This window comes from Brachyhypopomus gauderio, chromosome 4 (genome assembly GCF_052324685.1).
Source record: "Brachyhypopomus gauderio isolate BG-103 chromosome 4, BGAUD_0.2, whole genome shotgun sequence".
NCBI lineage: Eukaryota > Metazoa > Chordata > Actinopteri > Gymnotiformes > Hypopomidae > Brachyhypopomus > Brachyhypopomus gauderio.
In genome coordinates this window covers 20,066,192-20,078,787 of record NC_135214.1, presented here as the reverse complement: position 1 = coordinate 20,078,787, position 12,596 = coordinate 20,066,192, and the positions used below count along the sequence as shown (strand labels likewise).

General features: G+C 39.0%; 1 protein-coding gene across 5 annotated transcripts in view; it reads right to left on the bottom strand.

Annotated features, from left to right (window-relative positions):
• Positions 1 to 704: 704 nt before the first annotated feature.
• Positions 705 to 12,596, bottom strand: part of gapvd1 (GTPase activating protein and VPS9 domains 1) — a 134,306-nt gene continuing 122,414 nt past the window's right edge. For all 5 annotated transcript variants that reach the window (XM_077002967.1, XM_077002971.1, XM_077002969.1 and 2 more), the window contains 9 exons: positions 6,899 to 7,036; positions 6,601 to 6,721; positions 6,271 to 6,383; positions 5,663 to 5,822; positions 5,322 to 5,509; positions 4,859 to 5,072; positions 4,657 to 4,729; positions 4,312 to 4,509; positions 705 to 3,628 (listed from right to left, as the gene is read on the bottom strand). In XM_077002967.1, coding sequence (XP_076859082.1) covers positions 3,488 to 3,628; positions 4,312 to 4,509; positions 4,657 to 4,729; positions 4,859 to 5,072; positions 5,322 to 5,509; positions 5,663 to 5,822; positions 6,271 to 6,383; positions 6,601 to 6,721; positions 6,899 to 7,036 — 1,346 coding nt within the window. In that variant the 3' untranslated portion in view covers positions 705 to 3,487. The remainder of the gene's footprint in view (positions 3,629 to 4,311; positions 4,510 to 4,656; positions 4,730 to 4,858; positions 5,073 to 5,321; positions 5,510 to 5,662; positions 5,823 to 6,270; positions 6,384 to 6,600; positions 6,722 to 6,898; positions 7,037 to 12,596) is intronic.

Sequence of the window (12,596 nt, the reverse complement as noted above, 5' to 3'; positions counted from 1 at the left end):
GACATGACCATTAGGTGTTATTGGGTATTATAAATGAGACTGGAAGAGGATTAATAATTTCATGTTGTGTGATTAAAGACTTTTTTCTTTAGCTTTTATCAAATTTGGACTTCAATGAGGCAGTTTCTGCCACAGCGGGTAGAATATCAACCCAATCTCACCCAAACAAAATCCATCGCACAACCAGCAAGTCTTTTTGGTTTATTAATACAACTAATTAACTTTTCCTAGTCAAATTTAAATTTAAATGAACAATTGTAGATATCATCAGGAAAGGCAAAAGCATCCTGCTGTGTACTTTCTTCCTGTTAGAAAGACAATTAGAGCAGTGGAGTGCTAAGAGTGGGAAAGATGGAAGCTATTACACTGAGAAAATCTCCAATTACAAATCCGCCATACACTTGTCAGTGGTAATTAAATGTTTGGTAAGTGGGGGCTTCGCTATTCGTGGATCTGAGATGAGGCCAGTCTTGTTACGTCAGACTTGAACACAAAATGAATACATTTACTGGACACTGCACTGAGAGGACAAGGACCTGAAAGTCTGGAAAAGGTACAAAGGACTCTAAGAAAGCTTGAATTTTAGTGGTGTTATCAGTATTCGTTATTAGCAAAAACATATGTGGTGTTTGGTAAAGGTTTGTCTGTTTTAGCATTTTTCTCAAAAACTGAAATAAAAAAACAATTATTGGACCATTGCAAGATAAAGAAAGAAAATGATTTTAATAGTTTTAAAAGAATTATATACAGAATTATATATTAAATCACAAAAGAGACAGTTGATCTTCCCATGTGCCTAATGTGCAAGCTCACATATGTAAACTGCTACTTGATCATTTGCATGATTAGCATATTCATAAGAGTAATGGACAGGTATGTATTCATAAGAGTAATGGACAGGTATGTATGGCGATGCTCATAAAGCTTTTAAATACATATCGAGTAAAATGCCAAAGCTTGTCGCATATACTGTATCACTCAGCATCCACAAAACTGCAAACAATACCAATGAAAAAGCATAACCAGTTTTTCCAAAATGTCAGTCTAGGAAACACTCTTATTACACTTTCATCTCATTCTTTCAGACTATTAACATTGTTAGGACATACTGGTGTATTGTAACGTAGAGTAACTTCAGTACTGCTCAGTAGGTCTTGATCTGCAGCATACGAAAAGAAAAATCACAGTATTCAAATCCATTGTAACAGAATATAGCCAACCAACAATTAATGATGGTTTCCATACAATCATAAGGAACTCATGTAAACAGATCTTGCTGTTTGACCATGATGATAGACTGTAGAAAATGTTGCATTTGCAGTAATTTTGATATATATACACACACACACACACACACACACACACACACACACACACACACACACACACACACACACACACACACACACACAAACGATGGGGGGACTAAAAAATTATAAATAAAAAAAGAAACCCTGCATTTGTTTTTAAAGTATATTAAATAGAGAAGATACTTATACTATATAAAATCAAAGTGTATACTGTAGCTCATACATACCACACACTTTTGATTAAACAAAATATTCTTGTCTACGTCTTTTTTATTCACTTTGCTGTATTTTACTAATCTAGTACACAGATTTCCTACCAATACCAAAGTACTGAAGTTCTGGTATAGTGCTCCACAATTCAGGCCTTTCTACTCTTTATCCATTAAGGTATAGGAAAATAAATTAGTCAGTATTTATGGGCATCACGATTGAAGCATCTGAGGGGCAAAAACACCAAGTAATGCAATTATATTGAAGCGAGATGTTAGTAATGTCTAAAACTACGCTGCAAAAATGAGCTTTTACTCGTGTTGTGTATTATGGCTTATAAAGAGTACGGGGGATAACTGCATCACAATAGTAAGTGGCAATTAGCAAAGAGTACATTTTTTTTGAACCATTCAAATCAGAAGGAAAAAGATGAAAAATACAGGCATAAAGATAGAAAAACAGAAGGCATTACAATTTATAATCCCTTTTAATAGAATGAGGAGGTAGACTGTCTAATGTATATATTTTGAACAAAGGTCAGCACTACACCTTTGGTGTTTTCCCATTGGTAAGCATTCTAATTTTAATCACACATGCAAACACTGACTGGACAACTTAATACAAACATCTAAAATTGAACATTATTTGCAAATGCGCTCACATCATGACAGAACTATTGGCCCTAAAGGGATAGTGTTTTTCACCATGACAGACATTTAGTTTGATTCAAGTCTGAATACATAGTTTCTCTTTAAAAGTACAAACGAGGAACCTCTTTATATGCTGTTATTCATCATCAGTGTTCCTATCTGAACAATGAGCCAAATTATTTTTTTATCATCATTATTATGCCATAATGATGCACACACACTGGAGAACTATCCAGAAAAAAAAGATGATTTGGGTCAGTTTTGTTATACATGCCATTATAAACTGTACTCACAGCATATTTGCTAAAGATAAAACTTATTCCACTAGGGCAGAAAAACATGTCTGAATATGGAGATTACGACTAAAACTATAAAATACAATACAAAACTAAAATTTGCAAGGCACTGAATATATACTGACCAACTGTTAACAAAAGCTCAGTGAGTTTCAGTGTTCAGTCTGTGTCAAAACTTTTTTGCCTCAAAATGCATTTTTTTTTCTCCACAGTATATGAATTTAATTAAAAAACAATCAACACACACACCTGTGCTAAACAAAGGAGAAAAAAACAAAAGATCAAATACAGGCAGAAAGTAATAAATACACATTTATTTATTTATTCATTTATTTTAATATGTGGGCCAATTTATCCAAATTTTCCATAAGAACAAGTTTAAAGACACCCTAAAAGAACAAGGTCAACTCCAGCTTCCACTCATGTGCCAGATGCCCTTGTAATGAGAATAGCAATCGTAAGTGCTGCAGTAGCAGAACTAATTTGAAAACAAAACCTTAGTGATGATGCTTTGGTTATATCTATAAACGTATTATAATAGTGGATTTTAAATGAGGAAAGACTGAAAAATAACACATGAAGGTGTACATCTTTCGTTCTTTTCTAAGCTTCCGTACAATAACTTGATTAAATGATCACCACAAGGAAGCCTGGTCCCTTTTTCTGTTTATTGAGATTTTTAAATAACCAAGCTACCTCCTGACCATAAAAACCCTCATTGTAAGCCCCAGCACCAATCATACTAATAAGAGATGTAGTCCAAAATCAGTTTTAAGGTCAGTGTAAGGAGTATCCATAGTAAAACGTACATTTTACCCCACATAATTGTACATACTTTCTATTTTATGTATTTATTTTTTGTTAAACATATCTCTGGCTCTATTTACAGCTATACAAGTTTGATTAGGCGAAGTGAACCAGCGTGGTGCTGTATGGGCTGGGTGAAGGAGGGGTGGAGGAGGGGACGTTGGTGGGGACGCCTCGTCTTTTCCTCGCTGCCCATACAGGTGGCCGTTCTGCCTCACTTGCGATCATCGATGGTTTTAATGAATTCCACTGCGGCCGTGAACTGCATCCACCAATAACACTCCTCCCCGCTCAGGCGGTTGGCATAGAAATTATTGATGTACTGAATGGTGGACAGAAGGCAGGGCGGGTTTGCCTGGGGGGTGGGGGTGAGGGAGAGGAGTTCACATTGGAGAACCACACATGACACACTTCTAGTCTGACATCCATACATATATACACATGCAAACTATTCAAACATGCACCATCCAAAGACCTTGGAGACACAGTGGACCCGTACCTGAGCAAATCAATAAACAGACTCTTGATTTGCACTAGACTCTTGATTGGAAGCTGGGAGCAGGTGGTAAAGGTTTGTTTCTGCTGTAGATCTTCATGTTAGCTCAGAAATATTTAATAATACTTTAGGCTGCAATTCAGTCATACTTAATACCTTGTCAACATTGCCACATTATAGGAGGCCAAGATAGGAGCCAGATTATTAGTGTCAGGTGCTGAAGGGACTGTACACACTTATGTGTGTGTGTGTGTGTGTGTGTGTGTGTGTGTGTGTGTGTGTGTGAGACCGGCCATATGTCTAAAATATCCTGTATACAAATATGCACATAGGCAGTTTGGAGACATGACCTACAAATTTTCCCTATCATGTAATATTCATGGGAAAAAACACTAGCAAAAGACTGTGTGGCAGGTTTTTACACAGTGCCTCGAGGCAGGTAATTTTAAGATTATTCAAGAACAGTACAGTTCAAGACTAAGTATGTACTTCGATTACAATAATAAAAGTTTGACAAAAGTCACGTGTATAGTTTCTCTTACCCTGATGAGGACAAACACAAGCACAGGTACAAAGTCGTCGGCTCCAGGTACGGCATCCTCGTTGGCCAGGCTGAGCAGATTCATAATGGTGGAGCACATGCGGAGGATACATTGAACTTTGTCCCGCGGGGTCTTGTATGCACTGATGGTCCTGATCTCTGCCTGCGCCGAGGGCCACGGAGCCTCCTTCAGATACACCTGCACTCATTCAAAGGGACGCTCACTTTAGATCCAATATTTAGCATCCACTACCTATTACACAAATTTGCAGCTGTTGCCATCTATGGTCTGAAGTGCTGTCCGACTTCTTATGAGCAAAAACATGAGGTTTCTAAAGGCTGTTACCTCTGGGATTTGCAGGGCCTTGTGGTTAGCAGTCACTACTTTGGCCAGGCGATTAATGTGCTCTTGCAACACCCTGAAGACAAGAGGTGATAAACACAAAGAAAAAAAAAAGAAAATTTCAAATCCTTTCTTTTAATGACAGGCATATGGAAGTTAGAGATGTAAGCAAAAAGACAGGAAGACAGCCGTTATGTTCCCTCACTGGTCTCTGAGAATGTCTCCATCCTGGTTGGGGTAGAAGGCAAGTTTGAAGATGCGGTTCATGACGCTGCGCTCAATGGCCATCTGGGCATCCTGGAGCTGTTCCTCACTGGCGTACTGCCAGATGGCGTCGTGCGCCATGGTGCCGTAGAGGGAGCGCAGGAAATCCTCCACGGCTGCGGTCTTGTCATCCGCTGCTGTGCAGCCTTGAAATGCTGCCAAAGTACCACAAAGACCAACAGTGGGATCTATTGATACTGAGTAGATTTAAAGATAATAATCAAGATGCTAATAGAAGCCATCATACAAGATACTGAACTTGATTAATGTGGACAAGTACATATCCTCTACCTGAAAGAATAATAATATCAAAACTATAGGATTATTCAAGTTAGTTTTTTTATGAACTGGTAAACAGAGTTAAGTACCCACATACACGTGTACACCTGCACCCAAATGCGCACCTCTGATGAAGTCCTGCATCTTGGACTCCATGTGTTCCAGAAGCAGTCGGACACACACCGTGGTGAAGTAGCGGTTGGCCACTTCTTTATCTCTAAGTACCCTCTGAAGCAGTCTCTCCAAATGAGCTTGAGATGTCTGTAGCCCCTGACGACAGCGGGTCAGGTAGGCAATGTACGGAGCCCGCTTCCTACCAGACACACACTGCATTACTCAACACACCTGAACACCAATACAATGAAAATAAAAACAAACATAGCTACATGCCTGCAAATGCAATCATATGTCTAATGCTATGGTACATCCTTGGTTAAGGCTATTAGCAGGTTGTGTGTGTGTGTACCTGTAATCCTCGGCAATGGCGGTGAGGAGCTTTCTGCAGGTGCGGGGGTCGAGGCGGCTGACGCAGCGCATGGTCTCCTGGATCTGAGCCATCTGGTTCTTATCCTGCAGGTTAATGGCCTCCGCCAGCTGCACCTTCAGGAAGCACACGATCTCATTGTCTGAGAGACAGAAGAGGAGATGAAGCAAAGGTGTGAGATCTTTCAGTGGACTTCAGGCTTGCACTTATTTGTAATTAAATGTGTAATTTGCATTGGTAATGTCATTAATTGGTAATCAGACTAGTTGTATATTGTTTTTTTTATTATAAAATAATTTAGCCTGGTAAAATATCTTTATAAAAACATTGTAAGATACACCGTTTTTACATAAAAATACATTATAAAAAAACAAACAAAAACAACTCAGATTCTTAAAAACATGACTCCCGGTTATTATACAGACACAGTTTTTGAGTTGGAGTGTAAAACATCAACTGTTTTTTTCAGAGGAACAAAAATGTGATGGCATGTATAAATGTCGACAGATGTGTGCACAAGACTGCATTGTGACGTGAGTCAAATTATAAATATCTGATAATTGGTGTGTGTGCGTCTGTATTATGTATACCCTCAGGGTCTGTGTGGTCAGGTAGGCCATTCCTGGTAGTTGCAGGTGGCATAATAGGAAAAACGACAGAATCTGCAGAGCACAGAGCCAGCCGTAATTTCTTTTTAGCATCACTGCAGGTTGTCGAAAATCAACACCAGAAAAGAAAGAAACAAAGAAAATTCCATTAGCTACATCACTAGACCAAATCTTTGAAAGAGTCCAGAAACAGCAGTTTTTAGATGGGACAGCCTAGTGTACAGCATACATAAAGCAGTGTGATTAGCTTGATAATTTCTGATCACCAGAGTATATCTGATCTGTGTGAGTGTGCCCATGTACTACTGAGACCTGAAGGAGAACTTGCTGTCTTGAGGCTGTGCTGTTTGACTGGCAGAGTCGGGCAGGTCATCTGTAGATATGTTCTGCAAGCCTTCTTCTCTAGGAGAGTCTTCAGCCTCTCTACTTGCCTCTACATGTTCACACATCACACACACGCACATGCTGAAGGAAATGTCCTCAAACTTTGAAGAGTGGCACAAAAATGCTGGCATGATTTCTAATGCTTGTAGTATTTGACATGCATACTGAAAGCTCTGGCTCATGTATATTCTTATGTTATATAATCATATGTTTGTGCATATTTCACCTGGTCCATCATATGCAGCGGCCGACGCTGCTCCGTCACTTGGGCTGGTTCTCTTAATGTTTCTGTATTTGTCCAGTATGTCCTCTGCTGCTTGAGTCTGAGAATTCTGCCTAGGTAATGAAGGTTCATCTGATATGCCTATAACACACACGCGCACACACACACCAGAACAATAAAACAATACAATTAACAACAATTCTATTGCTAATAATGACAGTCACATTTAAGTCAACATTACATATGTTCAAGTGAAAATTCAGTAATAAACAAATCATAAAAATGTATATCTGAATGATAAGATTTTCTCTGAGTATCACCACTTGGGTATGCCCATATATCTAAATGCTAGGTATGTGTTCAAATATCTTAAAATTAGAATAATAAAAGGTTCAAGTAACGGGGTTTAAAAAGCAAATAACAAGAAATGTTTATAGGCCTACTTGCTACTTGTGCTTCTTGGCAAACATCTAACTTGCCAAACACTTGGTAATGACATTGACTCCTGTAGTTTAGTAGCAGTCTGACTCAAGGGTATCATTTAAAAATATTTATTAACAGAAATTAGGATGATTTTATTTGACAAAAGTGATGTTAACAGTCAACACTAATGTGATGTTAATAGTCAACACTAATGTTGCATTATCGATGTTCAACTCATCACTTCAATATTTGACTGTGGCAATATAGTTTTATCCCAATCCCAATGCGGCGCGGTGATGAGCAATACAGCAGGCTCACGTCGCTAAACCGCTGGATGTCCAAGTGGTGCTCCGAAAATCAAGTGGGCTTTATTAATAATTGGAAAGAGTTCGAGGGCAAGCCTGGTCTTTTAGGCAGGGACGGTGTCCACCCCACCCGGGATGGCGCTGCCCTGTTATCTTGCAGCATAGCCCATAGCCTGTTAGCTAGTCGGCAGAGTAGCACTAGGAGCTGCTGACTAACCAGAGTCGCGACCAGGCCGCAGACTAACGGGTTAAACCTGTCTGCGAGCTGCTTAGAGGCGTCACCAAGATCCCATAGGATTGAGATTGTGTTTGTGCCCCGGGTTAAACTAAATCATAAGAAAATAGTCCGTCCTAAGTTTTTAACTAATATTCAGACTTCACATCAAATTATTACAACCTATATGACCGATCTAAAAATTTGATTAATTAATATTCGATCGCTCAACTCGAAAGCAGTTTTTATGAATGAACTTATAACAGACCAGAAAATTGATATTCTATGTCTAACTGAAACGTGGATTCAATCTGGTGATTATTTAACTCTAAACGAAGCCACTCCTGTGGGATATAGTTATATACATAGACCTAGGTTGTCAGGCAGAGGAGGAGGAATATGTATAATATATCGTGATTGTTTAGAAATTCATCAGAAGTACTTCGATATCTCAAACTCATTTGAGATGCAGTCTATTAATGTAATTAGTCCATCTGAAAATAAAAGTACATTTTCCCTAACTAATGTATACAGACCACCAGGGCCTTACTCAGATTTCTTAAACGATTTCACCGATTTTGCAGCAAATTTAGCAGTATGTAGTGACAAAATAATAATAGTAGTAGACTTTAACATACACTTTGATAATGCGGAGGATCCACTGACAAGGGCTTTTACCTCTGTATTGAACTCTGTCGGCATTAAACAAAACGTAGTAGGACCTACACATTATCGAAATCATACCCTAGATCTAATCTTAACGCTGGGTATCGACGTAGATAATATAAATATACTTCCGCAAACCGTAGCAATCTCCGATCACTATTTAGTCCAATGTGAGATTCATCTTAACATAAATAAAGCGCTCGATAATTTCATCAACAGCAACACAGTTTATTGAAACCCTCCCTGACTTAACTGATTTAGCCCACTCGCCATCCGATCCAGAAGAGTTAGATAGTCTAACCGACTGCTTAGAGAATACCTGCAGATCAGCTCTAGATATAGTAGCTCCATTAAAATATAAAAACGCTAGATCCAAAAAGCTTGCCCCGTGGTACACTGACCAAACTAGAAACTTAAAACAAATAGCACGTAAATTAGAGCGGAAATGGCGATCTACTAAATTGGAAGTATTCCACTGTGCCTGGAAGGATAGCATTATTGAATACAAACGGGCACTCACTAAAGCACGCTCAGCATACTTAGCCTCACTGATAGAGAAAAATAAAAACAATCCTAGATTTCTTTTTAATACTATTTCTAAACTTACTAAAAATCAAGCAGGCGCTGAACCTCAGATTCCAGTAAACCTCACTAGTAATGTATTTATAGATTTCTTTGATAATAAAATAGAGAATATTAGACAAAATATAAAACCCTTTAAATCTGCATAGGAATCACATATTTGAAAAGTTCCAATCTGGTTTTAGGCTCCATCACAGTACTGAAACAGCATTAGTTAAAGTAACAAATGATCTCCTCCTTGCTTCAGATCAAGGCTATGTATCACTGTTAGTGCTTCTTGATCTTAGTGCAGCATTCGACACAATTGATCATAGGATCGTGCTAGAAAAAGGTTAGAACGCTGGGTTGGAGTCTCTGGCACAGCCCTTTCATGGTTTTATTCTTACTTAACAAATCGCTATCAGTTTGTAGAGCTCAATATTATTCCATCCAAACGTACAATAGTTAAATATGGGGTCCCGCAAGGCTCCATCTTAGGACCACTATTATTTACATTATATATGCTACCATTGGGCACAGTTATAACCAAACATGGTGTCAATTTTCACTGCTATGCAGAAGACACTCAACTTTACATATCAGCCAAACCTGATGACAAACTCAGTTTAGGAAAAATTGAGGCCTGTGTAAGAGATATTAAATGCTGGATGTCTCTAAACTTCCTCCAACTAAATGAGGACAAAACAGAAGTTCTCCTTGTGGGCCCTAAGGCCGCAAGACAAAAAATTTCAAATTTAATGCTTAATCTTGCAGACTATCCCATTACACCTGGCACAGTAGCCAAAAACCTAGGCGTCATACTCGACTCCGACCTATCATTTGATAAATACATAGATAATACTACTAGGATAGCTTTTCTACATCTCCGCAACATTGCCAAATTAAGAAATGCATTATCACAGGATGATGCAGAAAAATTGGTGCACGCCTTTGTTAGCTCTACATTAGACTACTGCAATTCACTACTGTCAGGATGTTCAAATAGGAATCTAAATAAACTTCAAATAGTTCAAAATGCCGCAGCCAGAGTTCTGACCAGAACTAGAAAATTTCAGCATATTAGACCAGTCTTATCAGCCCTGCATTGGCTCCCAGTTAAATTTCGTATTGATTTTAAAATTCTATTATTAACATATAAAGCACTACACGGGCTTGCCCCTGAATACCTCCAGGAACTTATTTCCTACTATGAACCCCCACGTCCACTAAGATCACAGGGTGCTGGTCTTTTATTAGTTCCACAAATTAATAAGGTAACAGCAGGGGGAAGAGCCTTTTCTTATAAGGCCCCCCAGCTTTGGAACAACCTCCCAAAATGCGTCCAGGACTCTGACACAGTCACAATCTTTAAGTCTAGGTTGAAAACCCACCTATTTGGTTTAGCGTTTGATAATTAACATCCCCCCTTAGATAAAGGTACAGATCCAGGGGTTCATAGATGAAGGGTTTTATGGTAGACTGGGGCGCTGGTGCTGTCGTCCTGTCACTGCTCGTGGTCACTCAAGTTTGTTGACAGTGCAGTGGATGGATGCCATTGTCTCAGAATGCCCCCAAGCCTATGTTACCTTCTGGTTCTGCCTTTTTAGCTAGACTGTAATAGTTTAACTTAATGCCGGAGTTGCTGCCACACTCCAGAAATGTGTTTAATTTCATCTGTCCTGTATATGTCCTCATACAGAGCTAATTTTCCCTGTTTTATTTTCTCCACATGGCTGCCCGCCTGCTCGAGGAAAAACGAGATGAGGAGAGACAAGCGATCCATCCAGTGCCAGCCACCTACTGCCTGACCGGATGAGCCTACACCATGATGGACATTATTACATCTATTTCCTTTTCTTTATTTCTTTCTGTCTAAATTGTTAATAATAATAATAATAATAATCCATATTATTTATAGTGCACTTTACATTTCAAGGAAACCTCAAAGTGCTAAATTGTTGTTGTTGTCATGGTGACCGGTGTCGGCCAGAGGAGGATGGGTTCCCCCCCTGAGTCTTGGTTCCTCTCAAGGTTTCTTCCTCATGCAAAACTAGGGAGTTTTTCCTTGCCACTGTCGCCCTTGGCTTGCTCACTGGGGGCTAGGACTCGGCACTTGTAAAGCTGCTTTGTGACAACAACTGTTGTAAAAAGCGCTATATAAATAAAATTTGATTGATTGATTGATTGATATTTGATGTGGTCTGGACAGTCTGCCTTCACAATGATCATATTTTTCACACAATGTCTCACAACCGAGTTTTACTCACTCAAGAAAGAACTAACTCAGATGAGAAGATAGTGGATTCACACTATCGGCTGTATGTTCCTCTGTCCTTGTGTTGGGAATGAAATAATGGCAACCACCAAAGTTCACCCATCTTAGTTGCAAACATTATCAAAGCTCAAGAAAACACTTAGTATGTTAAATTACTGTATTTTAAGTTGGATGTTTAGGTATTCTTTCTGACATTTTGTTTTCATGGACCAACACAACCAACTGTTGGCCAACAATAACTTTTTTTTTTTTTTTTATAAATAGTTAGGAAATTTTTCCCAAGAGCCAGCTTCAGTACCTGAGGACCCCCCCCCCCTTTTTTTTTGATATAACGCATTAGGAATTGCATTACAAGTTCCTTTAAAGCGAATTTTAGAAAAAACTGAGTTGTTCAACTGAAAATGCACCGAGACTTCAGATAATTGATCAATGGTGACTGAAAAACAGGAAAGGATGGTAACCTTCCAAGTGGAGCAAACAAGAGGGAAGGTAATACAGCTAGATTATCTGTTGAATACAAGTGCAACGATTCAAGGGGGCGAGTGTGAATTGCAGGTTTTTGTTCAATTTATTAAATAAAGACAATGGATAAAACAAAGAAGAACTACCAAGTAAACGGAAATGGTAGACAAAGGAAACATAAGCGATAAGATTAGTATTTCTAAACCTGTGCTAAACCTAAAAACCCCTAACTAACTTTTAATAACACAGCAGTGACGTGGCTACGATCTGCCCTAATCAGTGATTAAGAACTTCCTGCTCTTCACTGTTTTGCTGCTGTTTTGAATCATAACTCTTGCGATGTAGTCAAGTTTCCCCAATGGACATGCCTGCCTGCACCGCAGGTTTGAAAGTTGTACTGTTCACAATTGTAACAAGGAACTCTTCTGACTTTGTTGCTGTGTAGATACGTATTGTGCTTTTATTATTTATGATCTCTTTATCAGCCATACACACCTTCAGGAAAAAGGTATTTGGCCACAGTGACATACTGGATTCAATAGAAGAGAGAGAAAAAAGAAAAAGGTGTTCTGGTTCTGAATTATGTTTGTCAACTTGCTCTTGCTGCAATTTGTATGGACCAAAATGGTTGAACTGCTATAGCAGGGGTGGCGAACCTGTCAGAGACCTGTCAGAGACCAAGAGAGACCTGTCAGAGACCAAGAGAGACCTGTCAGAGACCAAGAGAGACCTGTCAGACACCTGTCAGAGACCTGTCAGACACCTGTCAGAGACCAAGAGAGATGTCTCGCAGAT